This window comes from Anopheles marshallii, chromosome 2 (assembly GCF_943734725.1).
Source record: "Anopheles marshallii chromosome 2, idAnoMarsDA_429_01, whole genome shotgun sequence".
NCBI lineage: Eukaryota > Metazoa > Arthropoda > Insecta > Diptera > Culicidae > Anopheles > Anopheles marshallii.
This window is the reverse complement of record NC_071326.1, coordinates 71,344,183-71,367,269: the sequence shown is the minus strand read 5'-3', so window position 1 is coordinate 71,367,269 and position 23,087 is coordinate 71,344,183. Positions and strand designations below refer to the sequence as shown.

The 23,087-nt window shown below is 42.5% G+C and overlaps 1 protein-coding gene across 1 annotated transcript in view; it reads right to left on the bottom strand.

Moving 5' to 3' along the window:
- The window catches only part of LOC128718510 (cysteine-rich motor neuron 1 protein), a 126,537-nt gene extending 113,450 nt beyond the window's left edge, over positions 1 to 13,087 (bottom strand). Inside the window, exons 1-2 of the mRNA XM_053812133.1 lie at positions 12,857 to 13,087; positions 5,630 to 5,757 (exon numbers count right to left, since the gene is read on the bottom strand). Of these exons, the coding sequence (XP_053668108.1) occupies positions 5,630 to 5,757; positions 12,857 to 13,071 (343 nt within the window). The 5' untranslated portion in view covers positions 13,072 to 13,087. The remainder of the gene's footprint in view (positions 1 to 5,629; positions 5,758 to 12,856) is intronic.
- Between the last annotated feature and the right edge of the window lie 10,000 nt (positions 13,088 to 23,087).

The following is a 23,087-nucleotide window of genomic DNA, read 5'->3' as shown; positions in this document are numbered from 1 at the left end:
ACGAATAAAAACAAAAAAGCAGTAACATTTCATATTGTTATAAGCTCATTTTCCACACAGCATTGCTGATGAAAACGCCTAGCCTAGCCTTGACAAATTCCACCTGCACACACCTCTTTCAACCGAAATAGATTATTTATATTGATTCCAATGGCAGAGTGAAAACCCGTCAGTTAATTATCTTACTAATTCTATGCTCCTAAATCTCTTACCGTTTTTGTGTGCTCTTCCTTCAACAGCAACATGCTCATGTCATGAGCTCCACACTGAAACTCCAACTGGTATAAACTGGCAGTGCACCTTTTTGTCCATTTTGCATTTGAAAAGTAATCTCCAGCGGTACCTTCAAAAGCAGCGTACACACCAGTCACAGCAGCAAGCAAAAGCTGACTGTTGTTTTTTTTTTATTTTGTCAGATCTTTGCATTCAGCTTCTAAAAAACACATCACCAAAAACGGATCCCACGTGGGAGCAGATGCTGCCCGTGCCAGAACCCTTTTCTAACTTTTTGAAGCTTGTGTCGGCACAACGTTTCTTGCCTTTTTTTTATTCCTTCTCTTTGTCCATTTGCTTTCCCCTGTTTTTGTGCAAACAAATGTCTGGCTCATTTTTTTCTTTTTGCATCATTTTTCCGGCTTACTTCATATTTTTGTTAAGTAAGCTGATTAAGAGAAAATTGAAAATGTATTCATTCACTTTGCATGTGTGTGTGTGTGAGAGAGAGAGTTGTACAGACTCGTTATGAGACAGTGTACATTTACGTTATGCATCATGCTGTACGATTCGTTTGCTTTTTGGAAACCAAAATTTTTAAAATGCTTTCTTAAAGTGTGACATTTAGTAAATGTTGTATTGATTGAGTTAATTTAAAAAAAAATACAGTTCGTCGCAAATAAACAACTCGTTTGAAAATACTACCAAGGAGCAAATGAAACAACAATCTACATTCGAAACCATCCCAAGTGGAATAATGTTCGAAACAATTTGCAGCAAATCTTCATCTCTTCTAACCGTCTAACCTTTCTAAGAACCATCGAATCGTTCCTACCAACAATGCTGTCTAGAAATGGATGAACAATTTTCTCGCTGCAGATTTTTTCCCCCCCCAACGTCCTACCCAACATCCTTCGCCCAAATCGCCCAAAGGTGTTCCATCAGTGCCATCGCAACGGTGCAAGACCACAGAAATCCAATTTCCCAGCCCCGATTCAACTACCGTACCTGTCCACTTTGCATCCAGTTTGAAAAGTGGCTGAATTTTCTCAGACAATTTCGTCCCCCCGCCCATCAACCGAGGTCTCCGACCGAGCGCAGCCGTCTGCTGTCCACATTTGGTTTGTTGTGTGTTTATTTTTTCTTCTGCGCAATCCTTGGAGAATGAAAACGAAACTGATATCACATTGGCGTGCTGGTGCTGGTGCTGGTACTTCCTCTTCCGGCACTCATGCTGGTACGTACCGAGGGCTCACTGCTACCCATTCGTAAATAAGCTGCAAGCAGCAGGAACATATTCAGCACCGGCAGATAGATTGAGTGGAACAAATTCTGTTTTGCCGTTATCGGGCAGGATCGATACCACCATTTCACTTGCAGGTAGTGGATTTTTTTTTCTATTTCGATCATCCGGACGGGTATAAAACGAATGAAGAATTCACCCAGCCGATGGTCTCCGATAAAGCTCAGTCAAATATATCCAATTTATGGGCGAGTGCTGGTGATGAAGCTTTGGTGCTGTAGTGGACATTGCGCCTGATGCGAATCGTACCACACCATCTCGATGTTCTAAACTATCGGTAAAAATGGTATCTACTACATCACCAGCGCAATGGTTCGCCTGGATGGACCGCCGGAATAAAATCCTTCCGCACACGCTCAGGTAAAAAGAAATGAGTGACTTTTTTCCACTGTCATGAGTGGCTGTAAAGCAAGAAAAAAGGAATTACAATGCCAGCAAACAGCACGAGCGAACTTACCCGCTGGCCACAATGGAACATTGCTCTTGAAGGCTGTGGGAAACCGCAGGAAACAGATAAAATGGGTTAATCTATCCTGAAAGACAGAGGTGGTCACCGTTCCCTCTCTCTCTCTCTTTCCCTCTTTTTTTCACAAAACTCACCCTTTTCTCAGGGTTCCCCCGTTTAGTTACAATCCAATTTCCCACCGGACAGTACTGGGAAAAGTTGTCGTCCGGTTACCGAGCCGGTTCCCTCTGGACAGCTACAAGCCACTGGTCCAGAACTGGTGGTTTGTGATAAATAAAAGCTTCTACACCCGGAAAGGGCACAAATGCAGGGGGTGGGGGGGTGGGTGGTTGGAGGGGTAGTAACTGCACACAGCCATAGCAACAACAAGAAAAAAAGCAGCTACGAATACCCAACACCGAACAATAGTTTACTCAATGTGCAGTATCTCTTTCAACCTTATGGCACATTTGGGAGCGGACACAGAGCGGTAGAAAAAAAATGGAAAACTAAAACAAAAACAGCGCACCACTGTGGAGTGTAAACTGAGAGAATAATTTGCAACAGACTCCATACCTTCCGGCTGGTTACGTTTTACCCACTTCCGCAAGCTTCTAAATTTATGTGCATTTTTTTGTTATTGTTAATAACCCAACTATTTTACGTTTTCTAACTGTTTCCTTCTAGTCGCACAGATGTTTATGGCTAAGAAAGAGAGAGAGAGAGAGAACGAGAGCTGGAGGGAGTTCTTGTGATTTGCTTACATTCCATTAGTCCATTCCCCTGCAGCAAACGACATGATGGGAGAAACAGTGGTGTTAATGACCGTCGAGAAAGCTTACGCAAAGCAAGAAGATATGGCAGTGCGAAGGGCACGAAGGTAATGCACGTGCCACCGAAGTCTTTCAACTCTTCTTCATACCCAGTAGCGATAAGGTAAGGCGAGCCGAGCTGCATTACCTCGGGATAATTTGTAATGTGATCTTAATGTGTGGTGACATGCATGTACCGACATTGTCGTAATGCAGGGTAAGTAATTACAAGACGGGTCAGGTCATTATCACCAGCATAATGTCTTAGTGTCGCCATTCGATTGTGCAATAGAAGTGCATTAACAATGGAGTGTTATTATACCGGTGAAATGGATCCAATTTCTTCGTCAATCTTGCTTAACTACTCAGATTTAGCTCGGTTTAACGATGACAATTTCAATCCATCTTTAAACAGCCGTCAATCTTCGGTGGTCATAGAGATTACGAACAAATGACCTCCCGTGGTGTGGACTCTTCAGTATACACCCTCAATAACTGATGATTAATAAACTTCTTTCCCCGTAGCGACGATTCGTTCCCGGTTCTCCGTGTCAGGCAACGACTTGCCTTGTCAATGCTGTGGGCTGTCTTTTCCCATCTCCAACCGGTACGCGCCATTATACCAACACTGGACAGCGGCACCAAGACACCCGGGTTGAAGTTTCCATGCCCAGCCGTCGGACGTTCGACCGGACGGGGAATTACTTTGGAACAGATTTAATTTCATTTTAATTAAATCTCCTCTCAACAGAACCATCCACCGGACAGCGAACGGTGAGCGTTACGTTTCGCCGACCACGTCGCCCACGTGTCCATTGATGGTTCTTGGATTGCCGCCACTGTTCCGGTGTGCCACCCACTGCCGGATGGTTCCTGTCGTTCTGTCGGAACGACAAACTTCCCCGTAGCCATGTGCACCGGAAGCTTCCCGGCGGCAAGAGCTAATATTTACTCGCTTATGTTTGTGCTTGTCTGCTTTGCGTGCTTTTTGCGATTTTTGTTGTTGTTTCGTTCTTCCCGTGCTTCCATCTCTATCCAATCTTTTCCATAAACACACAGTTATGGGTGGTGGTTTTTTTCGACCAGCAAATTTTCTAGCTGGGGCGGAATGGTTGAAAAATGTTTTCACATGGGTGTTTCCATTCCCATGTTGTTCGCGCTTAGAAACCGTGTCCTGTCCATCATGTTTGTCCGTTGATATGGTACAGTGTTGCATAGGGATCGGATCATAGAATAAATAGATGCTCGTAAAGCATACGTAGAATTAATTTTAAGCTTTTTCCATAACTTTTTCCTAAGGGATTTCATTAATCTTTTAGTTAAAGAATATAAATTGCGAAATGCAGTAACAGTTGATGCATTACTTATTCAGTGACCTCCGCTATCATATGGGCACTTAGCAATCCAAAAGTTGATAATCTACATGAGCATTTGCAAGGTTTAGAAATTATTTTAAATGATTTCGAACTATACCTTATCTTATTTCTTAAATTCCTACAACACGTTCTCCAGTAGTGCTCCAAAATCAGTTCTTAAATCTCAGATATGGACAGAATAATGTTGAAAGTCATGTCTGACCACCCCAACGAAAATCTGGGCAATTATATTTCTTCTGCAATGCATCGTTTTTTTCACTCAATTGAAACTTTCTGATGTTTTTGGTTCACGTTTACCACTTTCTCACACATTCTACATTCAAACGCATTCCACTCTCGTTCAACTGTCATTTCAAACGTTTGCTCTTTGTTGTTTAATTTTGCACACTTGATGTTATTTTTAATTAAGCCCAAAAATCCACATCTAATATTCTTACCGAGTGTTGAAGTAACTATCAAACTTAACAAAATTATTGTGTTCTATTCTAAAGCCAATCTTTTCATTGTATAATATACTGCAATATAGCATTCACGATCATTAGTTCGTAGAATTAGTACTCCAATACTGCTCGAAGTTATATCGTTAATAGTTATTCCTTACTTTTATTTAAAATACCAATTATGTGGCATATTGTGTTGATTCTTACATCTCATATATCTATCAAATAAATGAATGTTATATTATTCTTAGAAAATCACAATAAAAATATTTCAAACTACCGCGATATTGCAATATTTTACTAACAAATTAATAACTCTTAAATCAATACTTGAAGCAAAGTCAAATTTAACTTACTAACTATTTTTCTAACTATTTTTCCAGCTTAGAACGCTTTGTCAATTGTTGCAAACCGTTATGCTTTTAGCTAATTAAAATATGTACATTTAATTACGTTAATTCACAAACGACACACATACATTCGTTTACCTGTCATCTCGAAATAATCGCAAAAAACTTAATTATTACCCTGCGTAATGTAATATGCGGGACAGAAAAATGACAAACGTTATTGCTAAACCACCAAATCCATTCATTTCGTGTGTTCATCATCGTTAAAAGCGTTCAATTTAAACGCTCGACACGCATTTTAACCACATCGTCAATCGATAAGTTTATGAAGTGTAAATTGACATCAAACCACTTTGTATCGATGTAATCACTAATCGTTATCCCGAATGTATGGCTTTTCCGTTGTTGTTGTTGTGTGCAACAATTTAATCGACTCTCCCCCATAACGCACATTCCTGCGTTCGTGTGCGTTCGGATCAATTTATGAAGTTGACCTCCCGATCGGCGGTTGACAAATTGAATGCCTTCGTTACGGTTTTCCCCCTTTTCTAAGGTTGGACCATGTTGTGAAATGATGAGATCCACCGTCCAATACATAATTATGAGACCCGTCCCTCAAAAAACCAACTACAATCTGGGGTACACCTTCCGTGATAATGGCCGTGTGGCATGACCACAAGCTCTACTTACCCATACAGACGCCGGAACCACCGACCGGTGGCTTGGAAACGCAGCTAAGTGGTGGTTCACACGTCCCGGAAAATCCGCCCGGTCCACCGCACGCCTCGCCTAGTGTTCGGGCACACACCTTGCAGCACCTGTAGCGATAAACCGAGAGGAAGGTTGCGTAAATCAGAGTGAAAAATTGGAAAAAAAGGTGAACAATACACAAACGAATGGGAAGCCGGAAAGGAAGTTTGCCGTAGTCAGAAAACAGTTGTACAATAATTCACCGAACGCATAGTAGCGGGAATAACAGCGAGACCCACAAATGTACATGTCGAATGTGCTGTTGATTGTGCTCGTGGGGATATAAAATTTAACAATTTCCACCACTCCAAAACACGCTGTAGCGGTGTTACTGATTTTTGTCCGTTTCTTCGTATTTCATTTAGCAAAAAAAAAAAATACTTCCCCACGGCTGTGACAGAAACAAGGCAAAACGTGAAATAACTATAGCAATCATTTTCCACTACCCACCGGGCATACACCGGGAATCACCGTTCGTGACTTTTTGCCATTGGGTTTTACGAGCATCGATTCTGGTTTAACGGAAAAGTGCTTTCCCAAAACCACATGTGTGACGTTGGTTGAATGTATTCGTGTGAAGGGGGGGAGGGGAGGGGATAACTAGAACCTTCGATCAACCCGATGTAATGAGTGGAAAACTATTGTCACACCATCGCACAACCACCAGGCATTTCCATGGTTAATTGGGCTACTTCATCGCACATTGAGCATTTGTTGAAATAAATGGTCAAAATTCTCAAAAATTTCCCAAATTGGAATTTATTCTTTAGGATTTAGTGCGGACCATTTCAACACATTAAGCCTCTATCTTATTTGGTGTTTGAATTTGAGGCTGATACCATTACAATCGTTAGATTTGGCGGAATCGTAAATATTTTTAATAGAATTTATGAATTTGGTTTGTAAATAGAGGAGAGCTCAATGAGTGCAACAGTTTGACAGTAAAAAAATGTAGGATGTTGTTTTTGGACATTTGCAAAATTGATTGGTGCAAAAAAAACCATTGCAGGTTATAGTCAAATGGTTTAATTGCTATTAGTTGTTTCTTAATTTTTTTTTTTATTTCCCAACTTTATTCTTATTATTCTACCAGTTCCAGTACCAGTTCAACTGCGGTTCAAAGTTAAAAAAAATTGATTTGATTTTTCCTTATTGGCTCTACAACCTTAAGAGGTCGACCTGCCTTCTGGCTTTCTTTTACTTTATTAAACCGTAGCCGGATAGTCAGTATTGCATACGGAGGATTGATCCGCATTAGTCCACCACTACCAATACACAATCGGGTCGCCCAAGTTGATTTTCTAGACCGTAAAAAGTTGGAAGAAGTGATATTTGAATATCAACAAAAATTGCATTTTTTGTAGATTACCATAACCCATTAGAGAACGAATGATATTAAAACTGCTTGCACCTTGCAATGGTTTCTATTGGCAGCAAGAAATCCTTTAATGCCTTTTACATGTCATTTTATTCGCCAGTTGCCATTTTTAAATTTCATAATTCGTGATTTAAGCAGTTTAAAATAATGTCCAATTTCGTAACAAAAGAAATTTTTATGGACTGTATGTTCGAAACTGTTCACTGTGCACCGGAACGATTATCTCTCTCGCGAAGTCAACCAATGTTGTCATGTGCAGCATATGTGTTGAGACTTTTAATTTCATTCCTCTTTTTAAATACAACTTTCCTGCTACATTCAGTACATCGGTGAGCTATAATTAGCAAACGGAACTGGCACGGTTTAGCACATTAAATAAGCACCTATAACAGCTAGTATGTCTCACAGAGGTCGTTAGCACAATTGAAAGAAGGTTATCATTCAAAACAGTCAACTACATATATTTAACACGCCCTTCGCTTGTCCCTTCTTGCCTTGCTGGTGGGTTTTAGCAACTGTACTGTGAAATGCAATGGTAGACAAATGACTAACAATTACCAGCTGTAGAGGATTCGTCCTATCTTAATGCTCAAACAAGCACGACCTCTGAACTTTTTGAACCAACCCATGTCCATTAAGATCCCACCCAATCCTTCCGAAACGTACAAAACTTTCCCTCCAAAATTCGCCCCTTTTGTACGAATACATGAATAGTAGGAATAACGACACACACCAAAAAATTACACCCTAAAGTTCTCCTTGCTAAATCCTTGCGTCACACTACCACCCGGTGGTCAAGCAGTGGACTCCAACAGTAAAGACCAAAGTTCTGCGACTGCTGCTGTTTCAACCGAAGCATTTTCCCAACCATTCCCGCAGTCACATAGCTGCTTGTGTTCCTTTTTTTCCCACCCACTCACAGTTGGGCCGAGTGGTTTATCAGCAAATAATCAGCACCTCCCTTTTCTGGTACCTTTTTGCACCCTGCAAGCCACCGGAGGGAAGTATTTTTATCCACCCGCACCGAAACGCCCCAAAGGCGCCCGGGTCTGGGTACATAGAAAACTAAGAAATTCATAGTTCATCCTGATCGCTCTGGGCTGCTTTCGACCAACTTTCGTGTGGGGTTACGTTCCGTTGAATATTCATCGCTTGTCGTGATTTTTTCTCCCTTTTGCTGCGTCCCGCTCTCCCGTTCCTTTCCCGCATTTATTTGCTTTACCCCCACCTTGGTCGGAAACGGGGCAACATTGGCCCAGCATTATTGACACCCACCGAGTGTGATTGGGGAAAATGGCTTAGCAAAACGAGCAGCACACAAGGTTTTGGAAGAGAGCAATAGCCTCCCACTCGAACAGCACCATGTACTGTGTGTGTGTGTGTGTGTGTGTGTGTGTGTGTGTGTGTGTGTGTGTGTTGAAAAATGAACAAGCGCAACGAAGCAACAGCACGGCACAAAGTGTGAAAAGGGTATTGCAGGTTGGTGCATGGTGGAAAAGCTTTAGTACCATTGGAAGGGTACAATCAACACAGCAAAGGAAAAAAAAACACAGCACAAAACTCACGTTGTCCGGCAGCACATGTGGAACGATCGTAAAAGGGATCTCGATCAAGGTGTCAAAAAGAGCAAGGATTGGCAATACACACACCCACACATAAAAATGAAAAAAAAAAACACAGAGCAAGGGAGAAACGAATGTGAAGCAGAAACATTTGTTCGCCATTTTGGTGGGGGTTCAGCTAAAGAGCGGCGCAGAACGTAACTACTTTACTTCTAGGTGAGAAAAGGGCTTCTACAGATCCACACAAGCCCACACACACGCAGCTAAATGGACTGTACAGTTTTGTACAGATTCGTAGCATGCAAATACGTACGAATCACGGGAATTTGCTGTCAAGAGATTTCAAGGTAACGTAACCACCATCGGTGTGAGGCACATTCGGCCGAAACACCTTTTCGTTTTGTTTCCCCACAAGTAGGCAACATAATATTAACACTGTAAAGTTTACCCGCGCGGGATTTTGGGGAATAGATTTGGAGAAACGAGGTTTATTCAGCGCCCTTTCTTAAGGTGCATTTTACGGCCAAAGCTTCTTTAGCTTCTCTTAATAATTTCGCAGTTAAAGAGAAGTCGGTTCAGTTAAAGCCTTGTTTTAGGACCTTAGTTTTTCAATCCTGCAAATGCTTTTTTAATTTGCTGGATATATTTTATCTCAATTTCTAACTATTTATCACTCAACGGTGTAATTAGGCGTAAGAAGGTATTTTTGAGGGTACTGACCAAATTGAGCAAGAGTTAAATTTTTAGCAAAAAAGCGCTCTACATGAAACCCAAATCAAAGCTCCACTTCAACTATGGGTGGCAAAATGGTCGCGTGATGCTCCCCTCACACAACCGGTGCTGTTACCGGTCCATCCCTTTCTCACGCACACACATAATGCTATAGGTACTGATTTCCGAAATGGGCGCTTCGCACGAAGTGACCATAAATTAACGTTCAAGGTGAGCATTACACGGCCACTACTCAACACGGAAGTTGGGGGATGGCGCGCAAGGAGAATCCCACATTCCCGCACCTGCGGATTGAAACTCCAAACGTGAACGCTGGAACGCAGAGTCGAGTTGGAGGTGCAGCGCGAGCCGATGGTGCGGTGTTAATTGCACTATTTGGAAGATATAAATTTGAAGCTAAAGCATGGTTTTACGATTCGATTCGTTTTCAAACACGGGTTGGCACCGGGGCAAGTGCACGGAGGGAGGGTGTAGCGATAAAGCGGCTAATTTATGGCGTGTAGTTCACGTCAATATACATAAGGCTGGGCACCATTGCAAACGACATTTATGAGAAGCGTTGCGGGCGTAACTATTGTGACCCATACCGATGCTTTAGCGTGAGTGTATTTAGGCTTGGTTCATAAGAATGGTAATTACACCTACACCTCATGATGATGAGATTTTGTTTCGAGCAAAAATTTGCTTTGTTAGGAACATTTTGAAGAAAATAATCGATAACAGCAAATAACTCTTTATGCTAGTGAGATGCAAACTAACAAACACCCTTAAATGTAAACCATTTCAAGTTATACAGTATGATTTAAAGCACAATTTTAATCCACTTTAATAACAGCTTTTATGACTATCTTACTGTATACGTAACAAAATCTGGTGCGAAGACGAATTGACAATGTAGATTAGTTTTTACGGCAGGCTCATCTCAGGAATAAGGAAGTTATTTTTTTTAGAGATGACTGGAGAAACATGAAATCGTCGAAAAGATGTCTGGTTGTCCGATAATCTCTCAATACCACACGCGGCTGCAGGAAGCTAAAGTGCACGAAAGTACAGCAACAATTCTAACAATGAAGGTCAAGTGCCAAGTCGGAGAGAGCTCGGAGTCACCGATAAAGCATTGAAGCACAAGATACGATGTGATCGTTTCAAGGTCGTCATATCTTAGTGACATTAGATTTCCACCAGCATGATGTTGTTGAAGTTGTCGATGATAAATATCTTCCGGTCTGAGTGTGGTTAAATAAACTTTGCAAATTAACAACAGATGCAAGGGTCATGTAATTCACGTCTTTCGATAACTCGTTTAAACGTGTTGACGACTATTTCATTATGTTTCGGAAAAAGATTCTTTCCTTCAAGACTTGCAGGGATTCGGGGTATGATCACAAAATGTCTACCAGATGATGACAGCTTCATCCTGAAGCATCACACTAGTATGTGTTCTATTGATCTAACCCAGCCTCACCGCAATATATCAAGTTTCACAGCAGTAGGTCTACTGTTTAAAAATATCAATTTGGTCAAAGACATGTGACAACTCAAAGCCTACTAATATCAAAGACAACAGACAAACGTTCCCAAAATTCCTCGAATGCATCTTGACGAACTTTTTTGAGTAAACCTCAAAAGGAGTGTCTAGTTGTATAATTTAGAGACCGGAAAGAAGAGATTTCACGAGGTCACGAAAATTTTGAACCAAACTAAAGCAGTTTGGTCACCAGAATTTCATGAGGTTTCGACCAACTGGTATAACACCCTGTGGGCCCAGGATTTCAAGGACAATTAATTTAATCATAATATATTTCTTGACGTTCGTTTCCATTAATATTTCCATGTCGTGCTTCAAGATTTTCGATTTTTGTTTGTTGATATAAAATATTACCCACATGTGCTCAAGTCATAAAACTTTAACTAAACCTGAACCTTTCTCGTAACGTTCTGCTCATACCAGAGAGTTTCTAATTTCCCAGGAATGGGCAACTTTGCTAACGCGTGCGTTAACTTTGCTCAAACATTCTACCGCAGCGATAAATAAATGTTTTGCAACATGTCATACCACAATCTCGGCGATAAAGGATCGTGACCAGTAAGGGGCATCGGGAAGCATCGGAAATGCTACTGCCAAAGCGAGAGCAAATTCCTCTTATGTAAATTTCGGTTTATTCCCCCACACTTAACTTCTTCAAGGACTTTTGGATCAACGGAACGACATTTTTCGACAGATCCGGCAGGGGGGCAAAACTAAAAAAGAAATAAGCTACATGTTGCGAAAACTTTTCGGGGCTCTTATTTGCTGCAGTGTTGCTGTTGTGGCTGATGATATTAGCTTCGCCACCTACACCATTGGCCAGGATTCGAAATTGTGTTAACCACCCGAAGCAGTTTTACTTCGGTGAGGAAATTTTTTTCGTGATCTTTTGAATCGCTACGAAACTTCTGCAAATGATCGACATTAAAAAATATAAAAAATAGATATAAAAGTCTTTCAAACACTCATATATACACCAAATAAAGATGAAAGGTTAACAAACCCAACTCTATCTCTTTCTCTCCCAAAAAGGAAACAGTATCATAAATAATGTGCCAATGTCCAGCTCATGTCCACTCATGAGATCAGCTCAAACTATTCACTACCGATAACCATCGCACACATATTGCAAAAAAAAGCAAGAAAGAAAAGGTTATCTTATCTGTCTCATCAAAATCCTTTCGTACGTGCCGGGAATAAATTTATGCACGACCATTTTACGCCATTTAGTATCCTTTTACATAAAGAGAGTCGAGCGTTCCAAGGAAAAACTTGTTGCTCCATTCATTTCTAGCAGCCGAGCCGGCGTCCATTACTATCATAAATTGATGCTTTAAAGCGTCCCATTTAACGGCCGGATGTGGGCCCTTCTTTGACCAGCGCAAAATGGTCCAGCAGTCACCGGAAGCTCGTCTCGCTCTTGAAGCTGAGCGGCCAGTTCCGGAATCCCAAAAAATTCTGAACAAGCGATAAAGTTCAACTAGATGAAAATAAACCACCTCGATGGAACTAATCTAAATCTCATGTTAATCGTACCGGGGGTGCCCGTTGGACAGGTTTCCAGGGGTGAAAAACGAACATAAAAGTATAACTCGCACACACGTACAAAAAATGTCCCAATTTAACAGAACCCGGGCAATTGGCTGACAAAAGCAATGCCCACGACACTGTTATCATTTCGGCAGAAAGGATCAATTTTGCCTTCGTCTGTGCCTTCTTGGTTGCATGCGTTTCATTTCTTGGCCCATGATTATCCAATGATGAACACATCAAACGATCGAGCCGACCCTTGGGCGCACGACACTTCCGTACCAAAGCAAGAACCAAAAAAAAGGGGGGATTATTGAGTGGGCGTTGTGCAAATGGGAAAATGTGGAAATGAAATACAAAAAAAAGAAACACACACACTTACTCTCTGGGTCGGTTTGGTCCTACCGAACAAAAAAGAAAACGCGCTCTATACTCACTTGCACGGATCCCACACGATGTAGCCCTTGCCCGGGCAGTCCTCCGGCCGTATGACGTCGCACTCGTCCGGATTGCAGACGCACTTCAGGCCGAAAGTTTTCACATTCAGCACCATCAGACAGTAGATGAGCAGCTTAATGCTGAAATTTATCGTCGATATGCTGCCGTTGAGCGCCGGGATGGCCGCTAGAACTTTTCCCATTTTCTCGCCCATCGATTCATGGCATCCCGGGGAGGGAACTCGAACGTTGGGGTGTAGTGAGCGGGGGTGGGTGGTGATGAAGGACACTAGCAATGGCTTCCTGTGGGAAATGTTGGTGGAACACGGGTGTTTTTTTTTTGGGGTTTCGTTTTGTTTCTTTTCACCAAACACTCACTCGGCCTTTGAAACAGAAACTATGGGGCCCTCGATACACCCAGGCCGCACTTACACACTAGCACTTCAAACGGGAAATAGTGAAACACGGCAAATCATATTTTCTTTTTTTTTGCCGCAAGGATACTTCACTGTAAAGAGGCTTTTGCTTCGCTTTTAGTTCGATATAGCTCGCAAGCTTTTAGGGAATTTCCACCAGTAACACCCAAAAATCCCTCTTTAATCTGCTGCAATATAAGGGTAAAAGTGTTTGATTCGTTTCCCGGCGTTTTAGCTTACACGGTCTCACTTCTTCTCACGGTTGAAGCGCGACATACTCACTACGCTTCATTCTGTCGTGTGGTTCGAATTTGTTTGCTTTTGGGGAATATTTTTTTTTGCTGAAAAATGAAATGGAAATCTTTAAAGGAAAGAAAGCAGAGGGACACACAGACACGCAGGACGACTCAAACGAACCGTCGAAAGAGTCAAGCGTTCGCGTAAATTACGATTCTGTCCGACAGTCGCGATGGGAATCGGGACGCTGCTGGCAAACGCCAGTAAAAGACAAAAAACACACAAATCTACCGTAAACATTAGGGAAATAAAATAAAATCACCACTGACAGCTTCAGACAGTGTGCCGCTCTTCCTCTCTCTCCCTCTCTCAGGATTGCTTCGGTCCCATTCCACCTGCCGACACGTCTGGTTACTGTTTTGACAGCTACGCGCTTCAGGGCTGCTTCGATGATTGTTCCGTATGGTGCATAAAGTTTAATTTACGACAGTACCCGGCGACGATTTTCTGCACCATTTTATTCCCATTTTCCACGCCCGCTGGAAAATGTGTCGACTGGCAAAGACGTATCCGGGGGGCTTGTTGTGGTGTTCGGTTGCTTTGTTTATCTTTTTTGCAAGCTTCTTAAGCATTACTTTGTCTACTTTGTTGCATTCGTATCGCGAACCTCCAGGCCGTGGAAATAATCGTTTTGTACGGTTAAGCTATATTATCTTTTAAATGGTCAATGGTTGTCATCGCGTGGGTTGGAATGGAAGTGAGCCATTGAACGGTTTTACTTTGTTGCAGCTAAAATACGATGTGTGCTGCTCCTGTGTTCAGCGTAATCGAAAATCACGACACGCTTACTTCCCGCATTACCACATTCACTCCACTGTGGTGGCGGGATGAAATTAATCGTTACATCCGTGCGAACAATTCGGGCTGCCAAATTAATCTGTGTGAAAGATATTGAAAAACATGGGTACAAATCGGTTAGTGCGCAATGTTGCATTCGTTATAGCATTACGAGAGGGGCATTGATAAAAACAAAGTAAAAAAAGGGCTGAAAAAACCCGATAGGTTATGAACGGTGGGGTGTATGAACATAATAAACGCAATACAATGCGTGGAATTTTTCATTACCGGATGACATTCAATTTCATAACCAAAAACCCAACCGCGCGCTGCAAACGTCATGCACAAACGAGGTTTCATTAAATGCGCACCGTTCGTTTTGGGTGATGAGGTAGATTGGGAAAATACTGTGCGGGGGGTTCAGAAATACAGGCTGATGGCTGTAAATGATATGACTGGACTGATATTACATTGTGCTGAGTGGATACTCGTCGATACGGTGCTAGTCAGTTGAACCAGTAGAGCAAACTGTCATTATGAGCATAATGTCAAGAGGTTTTATAACAAACAACAGGTCTTTATTCTTCAACCTATTTAAGCTGCCGCAACTCAAAATGGACTTTAATAAATCTGGAATTCTTTGCTATTTTCAGCACATTTGCAAGTTGCAAAGTTAATATTTTCCGATTTCTTTAATTAACTGATCAGTTGAGAAAGCTTTTTACGGAATCACTAACCAGAGCCCAAAAACTTGTTATAACTTCCCTTTTGCTAGTAAATATTTCGCTTCAATTTGAAAATAATTCAGCACTTGTTCAATCTACAACTACCTAGGCTGAGTTTAGTGCTACTTTATCAGAACGTAATCAGTCAAAGTAAGTCAGTAATCAGTCTAAAAGTAATCAGTTGAACTCTGAAAAGCTGGAAAATCGATCATTGACATGGCGTCCTGAGGACTCCTGAGCGCCAAGAGAAAGGAAGGTGACCAAAGTCATTTTTGTAATGATTCGATCCTCAACCTTCGGAGGATCTTCAACCTCAAGGTGTGGAGCAATTTGAATCAAATTCTCAACTGCAGACCTTTATCTTGCGTGTTAAAGACATCTTAATCTGGCCAGTTAAACCCTGTTGGACTTATTGTCTCTCCTTTATCAAACAAACCATACCATCAAACAACCAAATCATTTAGTATGGACAACCAAGAAACAAAACAACGGATCACTTTCCGTACGAACAACCAAAGGGGAGTTTTTATGCTTCTTAAGCTATACTTTCCGTTCATCCGAATCCATTTTACAGAACACTCAAATGAAAACTTTAGATTATGCTCATCAACGGCATGCTGTCGAAAAGGAAAACCCCCTTAGCTTAAACGACTTAAATCCCCCAACTACCCACACGAACAACCTGACCGCTTTAACGCACAAAGCTAATGCCCGCTCGGTTGGGTTCGGCTCGTGGGCGTTAAATTTCTATCCATTGCTGTCCGTACCGTATCTGCCGTGCTGATACTTCGCCGTGGAAAACGGTCTGAAAATTTGCAGCTCAACCACTTGCACAAGAGTGGTTTTAATCTTGAACTTCGGTCCGAAACTCCCTGATTACGGTGGGTGCGCTTGCACCGTGCTCCATAATCTACGGGTACTTCCGGGAAGCGAGATATAATTCTCGCAACCTGACGAGAAGCGAAGAAAATGAAGAAACACAACCTCGGAAGAAACGATGAGGGCCGGAACAGTCGTGTGTACTGTTAACAGCTCGACAGCTCCTTTTCAGCGTCTGTTATGCGCTGCGTCCTCGCGTAATCCAAGAAAGAATTGAGTGTTTATGAATAAATAACAAGATTAATAAGGTTTTATTGTCTCTAAATTGGTAATATTGCCGTAACATCCTGCTGCTGCTGCTGCTGATGCTGCTAATACCATTGGTGGCGCCGCTGATGTTCACTGTTTGTACTCCCCCCTTTTCAACATTATCCGAAGTTACGGCAGCTCGTTGACGTACACCCGACGCGGGCTTTGCGGGATCCTGGCTTGCCATCGCCATTTTGCAAAAAAAAATAATGAAGTCCTCCAAGAGCACATAACCTGAAGATTAAGCCGTTTTAGTTGGTTTGAAACATGATAGGGAGAAAAAGAAGCAGCAGAAAACACACACACACACACACACCGTCGTATCCAAGTTCATAATTTAACGGGGTTTTTGCAGACCCCGACAGTTGTTCCAGATTTGCTTTCAACTTTCCCGCACGCGTAGGATGTGCCAGATCCCCAACAAGGGCCGCGTGTAAAACGCGTTTACCTTTAATATTTCAAACCCCAATACCTGGCCCAATCTGATACGCAAAGAAGTTCCCCGCAGAGGCCCCGCGCGTGAAATTCGACCATAAAGCAGAAATAAGCAAAAATGCCCCGAATCAGAACACAACCTCGTTACCGTCCGGTTTCACCTTCGTTCGCGATGAATTGCCGCCGCTGACTTTTAAATCTGGAGCATCGCCAAAAGGTGGCGAACGCGAAACGACCAATCATGGGCGGTGGGACGTTAGTACTCGGAAGTGGAGTGCTTAAAATTGCTGTAATCCTTAAGAGCACGGAAGCAAACGGGCTGAACGTAGAGCGGGGAAAAACCCCTTGGTGTATATGAAATATGATTACCGGGTTGATTGTAAAAGCTCACACTTTTTCGGTGGCTTACGGTGGAAAGAAATTGGCTTGCAATGGGTGCTTTTGGGGTGGGTGTTTCCTTACAAAAGCTCAACCGTTGGAGGACCGTACCAGGACGCACATACAAAAGGTAAGAATAAGTAACAATTTTCCTGAGGATTGGGAAAAAAAATCCAGGACAGAAAAAGGTAGCGAAGTTTCTGCACTGCCTCATTCGCTGACACCAAAACCTGCGATGGCCCGTTCTAGCCATCAAACATGCACACGTTCCAAGGATCTTCACCTTCGCCAGAAATCAAAACGCGACGCTGGTCGCCGGAGTCACTTCCAGGCACCGCGGAATACCAAAAGAAAACTTCCTCGAGCCATTCTTATCGGATTACATGCGCGCTGTCTGCTTATAAGCGCGACGGGCGTGTAAGAATGGGCAGAAAGCGACTCGCGACCAACGACACGATGGACAGGAAAGTTTCCGCGGGGCCGTAAAACCTGCGTAAATAGACGCTTATAAATTATGCTTAATGTGGCCAATTTTGGAACCAAACCGTAGCGCCGGGGAAACGAACCAGCCCGGAAGTAAGCCCCGTCGCTTCAATTTGCGGGTGTTTGTTGTGCCTTTTTCGGCAAGGTATTAAGGAATGGAATGTGGTCCAAGCTCTCTGCTTTCTCGCGTATTGATTTTCCCGTCCTTTGGCTCGAAACTTCCATCGCTATTTGCCTGCGGACACCAGTTTTTAACAGCCACAACAATAGAATCATGACTGGAAATGATCTGCTTGTGCGATAGTACGCTTCTGGGTGACAATGGTCGAAAAGCGATCTCTTTCTCTGTAGGTGTTCGTACAAGTGATGATTTATCGCCCGGGTTGGTACGGATTTGTTCAAGCGGGTGAAGGATTTTTTTTCAGCCGGAGACAAAGCGACAAAAGCGACGCGGCGATAATTACCGAGCTTGGTGTATTCTGCGTGAAGCGTATGGAAAGAAGACACACAATCAACGCATCCGATCCCGCAACGATAAGTGGCAGAGTAATTAAAGCAGAGATTAAGCTTCAGCTTTTTTTATTGTTTGGTTTGGCTCCCCTCAAGCGCAATTTGCTGCAATCATGTCCCAGCGGTTGATTTATTCATGATGATGGAGGCGCCTGGTGTCTGTCACCGGTTAAAGCTCAAGCTGATCTTTATGGTACAAGTTCTTCCAAAGCCGTCACAATATGCATTCAACAGTAATAAAGTTGGACGTAAAGAAAGCATTTAAATGATTGTAATGCGCTACATTAAGCGCTTGAATGAGCGCTTATTAAAAATTAAAGCATTTAATTACATTGCAATTTGTTCTTGGTTTGTTCGTCAAAATTAAATTCACACTATTTAACCTTTTTTATGAACTTTAAGATTTCCCAAAAGCTTAAGGTAGTAACAGAATGGTATACATAAAAAAAATCATCGCTCAATGGTAAATAGGACGGAAAGATGTTCCCATCTCAGCTAAGCCAATATTGAACTATCGGACAAATCTACAAATGCGATACAAATTGATCGCTTTTGTGGATGTGATCATCGAAACCATGCTACCCGGAACCACTACTGCTATTTAGCTTTGACCAACACCGAATGTTCCAGTGGGGTAGAAAGATATGTCTACCGACGAACGTGCCGTGCGCAATAATCGAAAAAAGAAATACTACCGAAAAAAAAGATAACGAACGGCCGGACGATCCAACCGGGCTTTAGTTTCCATACTTACGCCCCTTAATGGGGGGAAAATCTGTTCCATGATGAGATAGATAGAACATTTTTATCAAACTCTTTTCGAGCTCGGCTTTTCCGATTCGAGCTCTTTCATCCGTTTTCCCTTTTTTCGGTACAATGCGGGCGGGGGATAGACACCCGGGGATCTCTTTTGCAATAACTGGAAATGGACCGTGCGAGAAAAAAAAACAACGACTGTTCAACAATGGACCGACGTGAGCGAGAAAATTCTATCCTCATCATTTGTCATCCATTGTCTATTTGAGGCCCATCGTGGGGAAAGGATATTCGCCGGCATCACAATCGATTTGTCCGGTTGCTATTCTTTATTGAGATTGAGATGGAAATGAGGTTGCGAAAATCAGTGGGGTGCTCGTCTTTTCTTCGGGGGTTCCGTTTCGATTCGGTTCCCTGTTTACAAACTGGCGATCGATAGGATGGGTGCTTCAAGGTCTACAAAACGGTTCGACATCCTTCTTGCTTGATGTTCACTACTTTATATCGTACCAAATCGTAGATCTGATATCAACCGATACGCTTCGATTCCATTTCCGTTAAAGTTTGAGTTTTGTCTTCTTTCTGTTCTCTCTTCTGCTTTCATCAATTTAGAAGAAACGTTCCCCACTACCGAGAACTATTGAACTGATGGAAAAGAAATAAAAAGCAAAGTCAATTTTTCATTCCTTTCATCTTTTGAGCGCAAAACAAACGGAAGACGGAGCGTGTGCTGGCGTGGTGTAACGAACAACAGCAACAACAAAAATCGATGAAAAGCAACGTAACGTCTCAACGTCAGGCCACACAAACGAAACGTTTACATTCGTAAACTGTCCTGATTAGTTCTGTTTGAAGTTGTTTGCACAATTCCTCCTGCTTCAATAGTCTTTTCTTTCCGTCCGCACACGCTCCTGCACCGTTCCAGCCGATATGCCACTTGTAAGCAATGTTTGATTTGCAATAGTTTCGCCCTATCTTTTCTCCGTTTTCCGATCGCAGTCTGGGCGCCCTTCTTGATCGATCGATTTTCTCAGCCACAGCGATACACAGCCCGACTTGTCGATATTTCATTTCTTTTATCGCACCCGTACAAAACTTTCATCCAGTAGGTGTGGCGGGCCAGGGATGGTGGGAACCGGGAAAGCTTTAAGTTATCCCAGTTGGAATGTTTTGACTCCCTTTAGGCAAGTTGCCGTATAGGCTTACTTCACACTCGTCCCTGTGTGGGTTGGTTGGCTCTGCTGAAACGTGCAAAGAATTTTACATCCCTTCCAAATTCCGGAAGAGATCTAGTTGCCAAATCCCTACTGCTTCTTATCACTCTTCGTGCAAGGAAGTATGTTTTGGGATCACTTTGCAAGTCTTCACTACCTCCGGCATGGGTCCGCAATGGTATGCAGAGTGGGATCGGTTTTTTGTTGACTCCCCACCATTCAGGGAGCTTACTTTCTGAGAAGGGTTTGCTACTTTTACCACTTTCAACAGGCATAACTTTGCGTTAAAGTTCGCGTCATGTTGCTTGGGTATACAACTCCAAACGGAGCTTCCAAATTCCGTCACTCGTCATATGTTTGACTGCGCTGGACAAACACGTTCTTGTAGTGCAATATATTACAGACCCACGCAAGACCTACACAACAGAAGCCCCAGAAGTTCAGAACTCAATAACTTCGTTTTCCAGTGAGGACAAGTTTTTGATAAATTGTCAATAAGCTGATTGCTTCCCGAAACCCTTATTTATTATTAAGAACTTAGTGGGAAATTTCAATTGCAGGTCTACGGTTTCTTGGCGAGTGTTCGCAAGGCAATTATTGAAGAGCTCTGCTTCATCACTACAGGAAGGTCATGATCATGACGGTAATTTCTTTTCCACGATGCTATTTTCCGTGACTTATAACACTTATTTCATTTCTATTATCTCAGGTAACAAAATGTACCCATGCTGCAATAGTCCGAGGTAACTGTCTTCCCGGTGAATATAAAAGGATAGGTCAATTGCTCCAGAAAGGATGAAACTAGAAACTACTCATTCTGGCTCACATAAAACCCATCCACATCATCATCATCATCATCATCGTCTTCGGTACTGTCCGCCAGCACAGCACCATTACCAACAACCCTAGACCCTTTGCTGACACACTTTCGGGCCTAAGTAATTACACTTCCATCCGGTGCGTTATTCGAGAGCCTTAGCACACCGTTCCGGACGTGTCGAGTCTAATGAATTCTTACCACCGTGACTTTTCCCCGTCCACGAATCAAACTGCTTCTCGGTGCCATTTTTCCCTTTCGCCGTCTTCATCTCCTTCTCGTCAACTTTATTACATTTTCTTTTTCCTTTGCTACAGGCAACCTTCCGCATCCCTCGGCACTTACGCTCAAAAGGACAGAAAACAACATCCTGGAACCGGTGTCTGTGAATTGAAAAGAAAACAAAAATGGCGAAAATTCACGCAACAAACTTTTCCTCAAGAATTTTCCCATTTTTCCGCACTTGCTTTGTGCCATCTTTTCGCGGTCGTTTCAGGATCAGGCGAACTTAGCAAAGGGTCGTTTTGGTCGTGCAACCTGGCAACGAAATATTAATTAAATGATACTGTAAAAAAAAACCCGGGCTCGAACTGGTACCACGAAGAAAGGACCATTCAATCCGACGAAAGTCCAGATGCGTACCTTCGGCCCGAGTCCGGGAGTTTGTAAAAATGGCCCATAAACTTTCCGGCTGGCGCAACCAACAACCCCAAGAAACAAAAGAAACCTACCCCGAAAGGACAAACAGTAAACATCACAAAACGCAAAGGTAAGTTGATCTGGTGGAGAAATGGAGTTTTCATTCTTTTTTGGGATTGTTTTTTTGTTCTAGTTGAGGGCTCTTGATATTCGTTCGGTGGAAAAAGACTTCCTGTTTGTTGTTGGCAGTTGTTTGTATTGCTCTTTTTTTTCGCATCCCAGAAGTCATAGCACAAAAATTCCATTTTTCTTTCCCCTTTCTTTTTCTTATTCGAGGTGAAGGTATCTGAGGTGCGTTTTTCTTCCATCGGGAGGATTAGACCATTGTTAACGCGACTTTGTCAGCATGCCGGAGCAGCGTGAAATTTAAATGAGGAAACGAACCGCACTGCTGTCGCGATGCGTCTAACAAATTTTAAACCCCATTGTAAGGAACTTCTCCAAAGGTTCGCGAGCCAGCGCTTACGACAAGCTGCAACAAAAGCGCTTGAGATTGTTCAACTTTACATCCCGTGCTGTGACCAAAAATGGACTAAGTCGCGGATTAAAATTTTAAGCTGGGCGGGAGTAGACCCCTGCCAACAACGGCATACTGTTTCATCAACACCGAAAAAAAGCATAATTTGCTCGGTAAAAATGAAGACTGTAAGCTTCAATAATAACGCCAACAAAGACGTTGATGATTATTATGCTTCATGTCCTTCCCGTACGCTTCACTGCATTCGCGCAGCTACTTGTTGAGTTACGTTCCGTCAACGTTCATTACGAGTGGCGGGTGTAAAGGTCAAGACAGCGATTCCCGGTTTGTCACCGGTTTGTCCACAGAGCCACTCCTTGCCTCTCCAATCAACCATAAAGACGGCCCAAAAAAGGTCACAATTCCAACCACCATTAACCAAAATGTTAAGTGATCGTCCCCTTCCATTAATGTTTTCGCACACTTTTGGGATTATTTGCATTTTCACTTTTGCGAACACAAAAATGTGTTGCCAAAAATTCGAACCGACGCTGTTGGAACATTCTTTTTCGATCACCACGAAATTAAAAGTTCACCGAAACAGTGGAACAATTTTCCATTTTTTACTGACCATCACAATTGGCATTGTGCGTTTTTTTCTTCGATAGATTTGCTCACTTAATTTTTTTATCCCATATTCCACCGCCCGAACTAAACCAATTCGAAAATGGTCGTCCATTTCGTGCAGTGTCGCTAAATAAAGTGGATTTACCATCATCTGTTTCTATTTTGAATTTCCTCCCTAATCCACAGCAACATGTCCGCTAAAAGTTATTACCTTTGGTGTGTGTGTTTTTTTTTTCTCCCTGCTTTCTTTACCCGATCAAAATAGGATATCGGCTACGGGGGAGTTAAACGGAAAAATATGCTCCCATTTGCATGCGAGTTAATAAAAACAGCATAAACCACCGGCGCGGTTAGTTTCGTATTCCATCCGTGACGTGCTGTGAGGCTAAAGTTAATTCCAGTTCAATAAAAACCATGCGATCAATATCGCTGCGAACGCTACATCCCTGTGTCTGTGACATTTGTCCTCTATCAATATACCTTTCGCTTTGTTTTTTGTTTTGTCCTGTGTG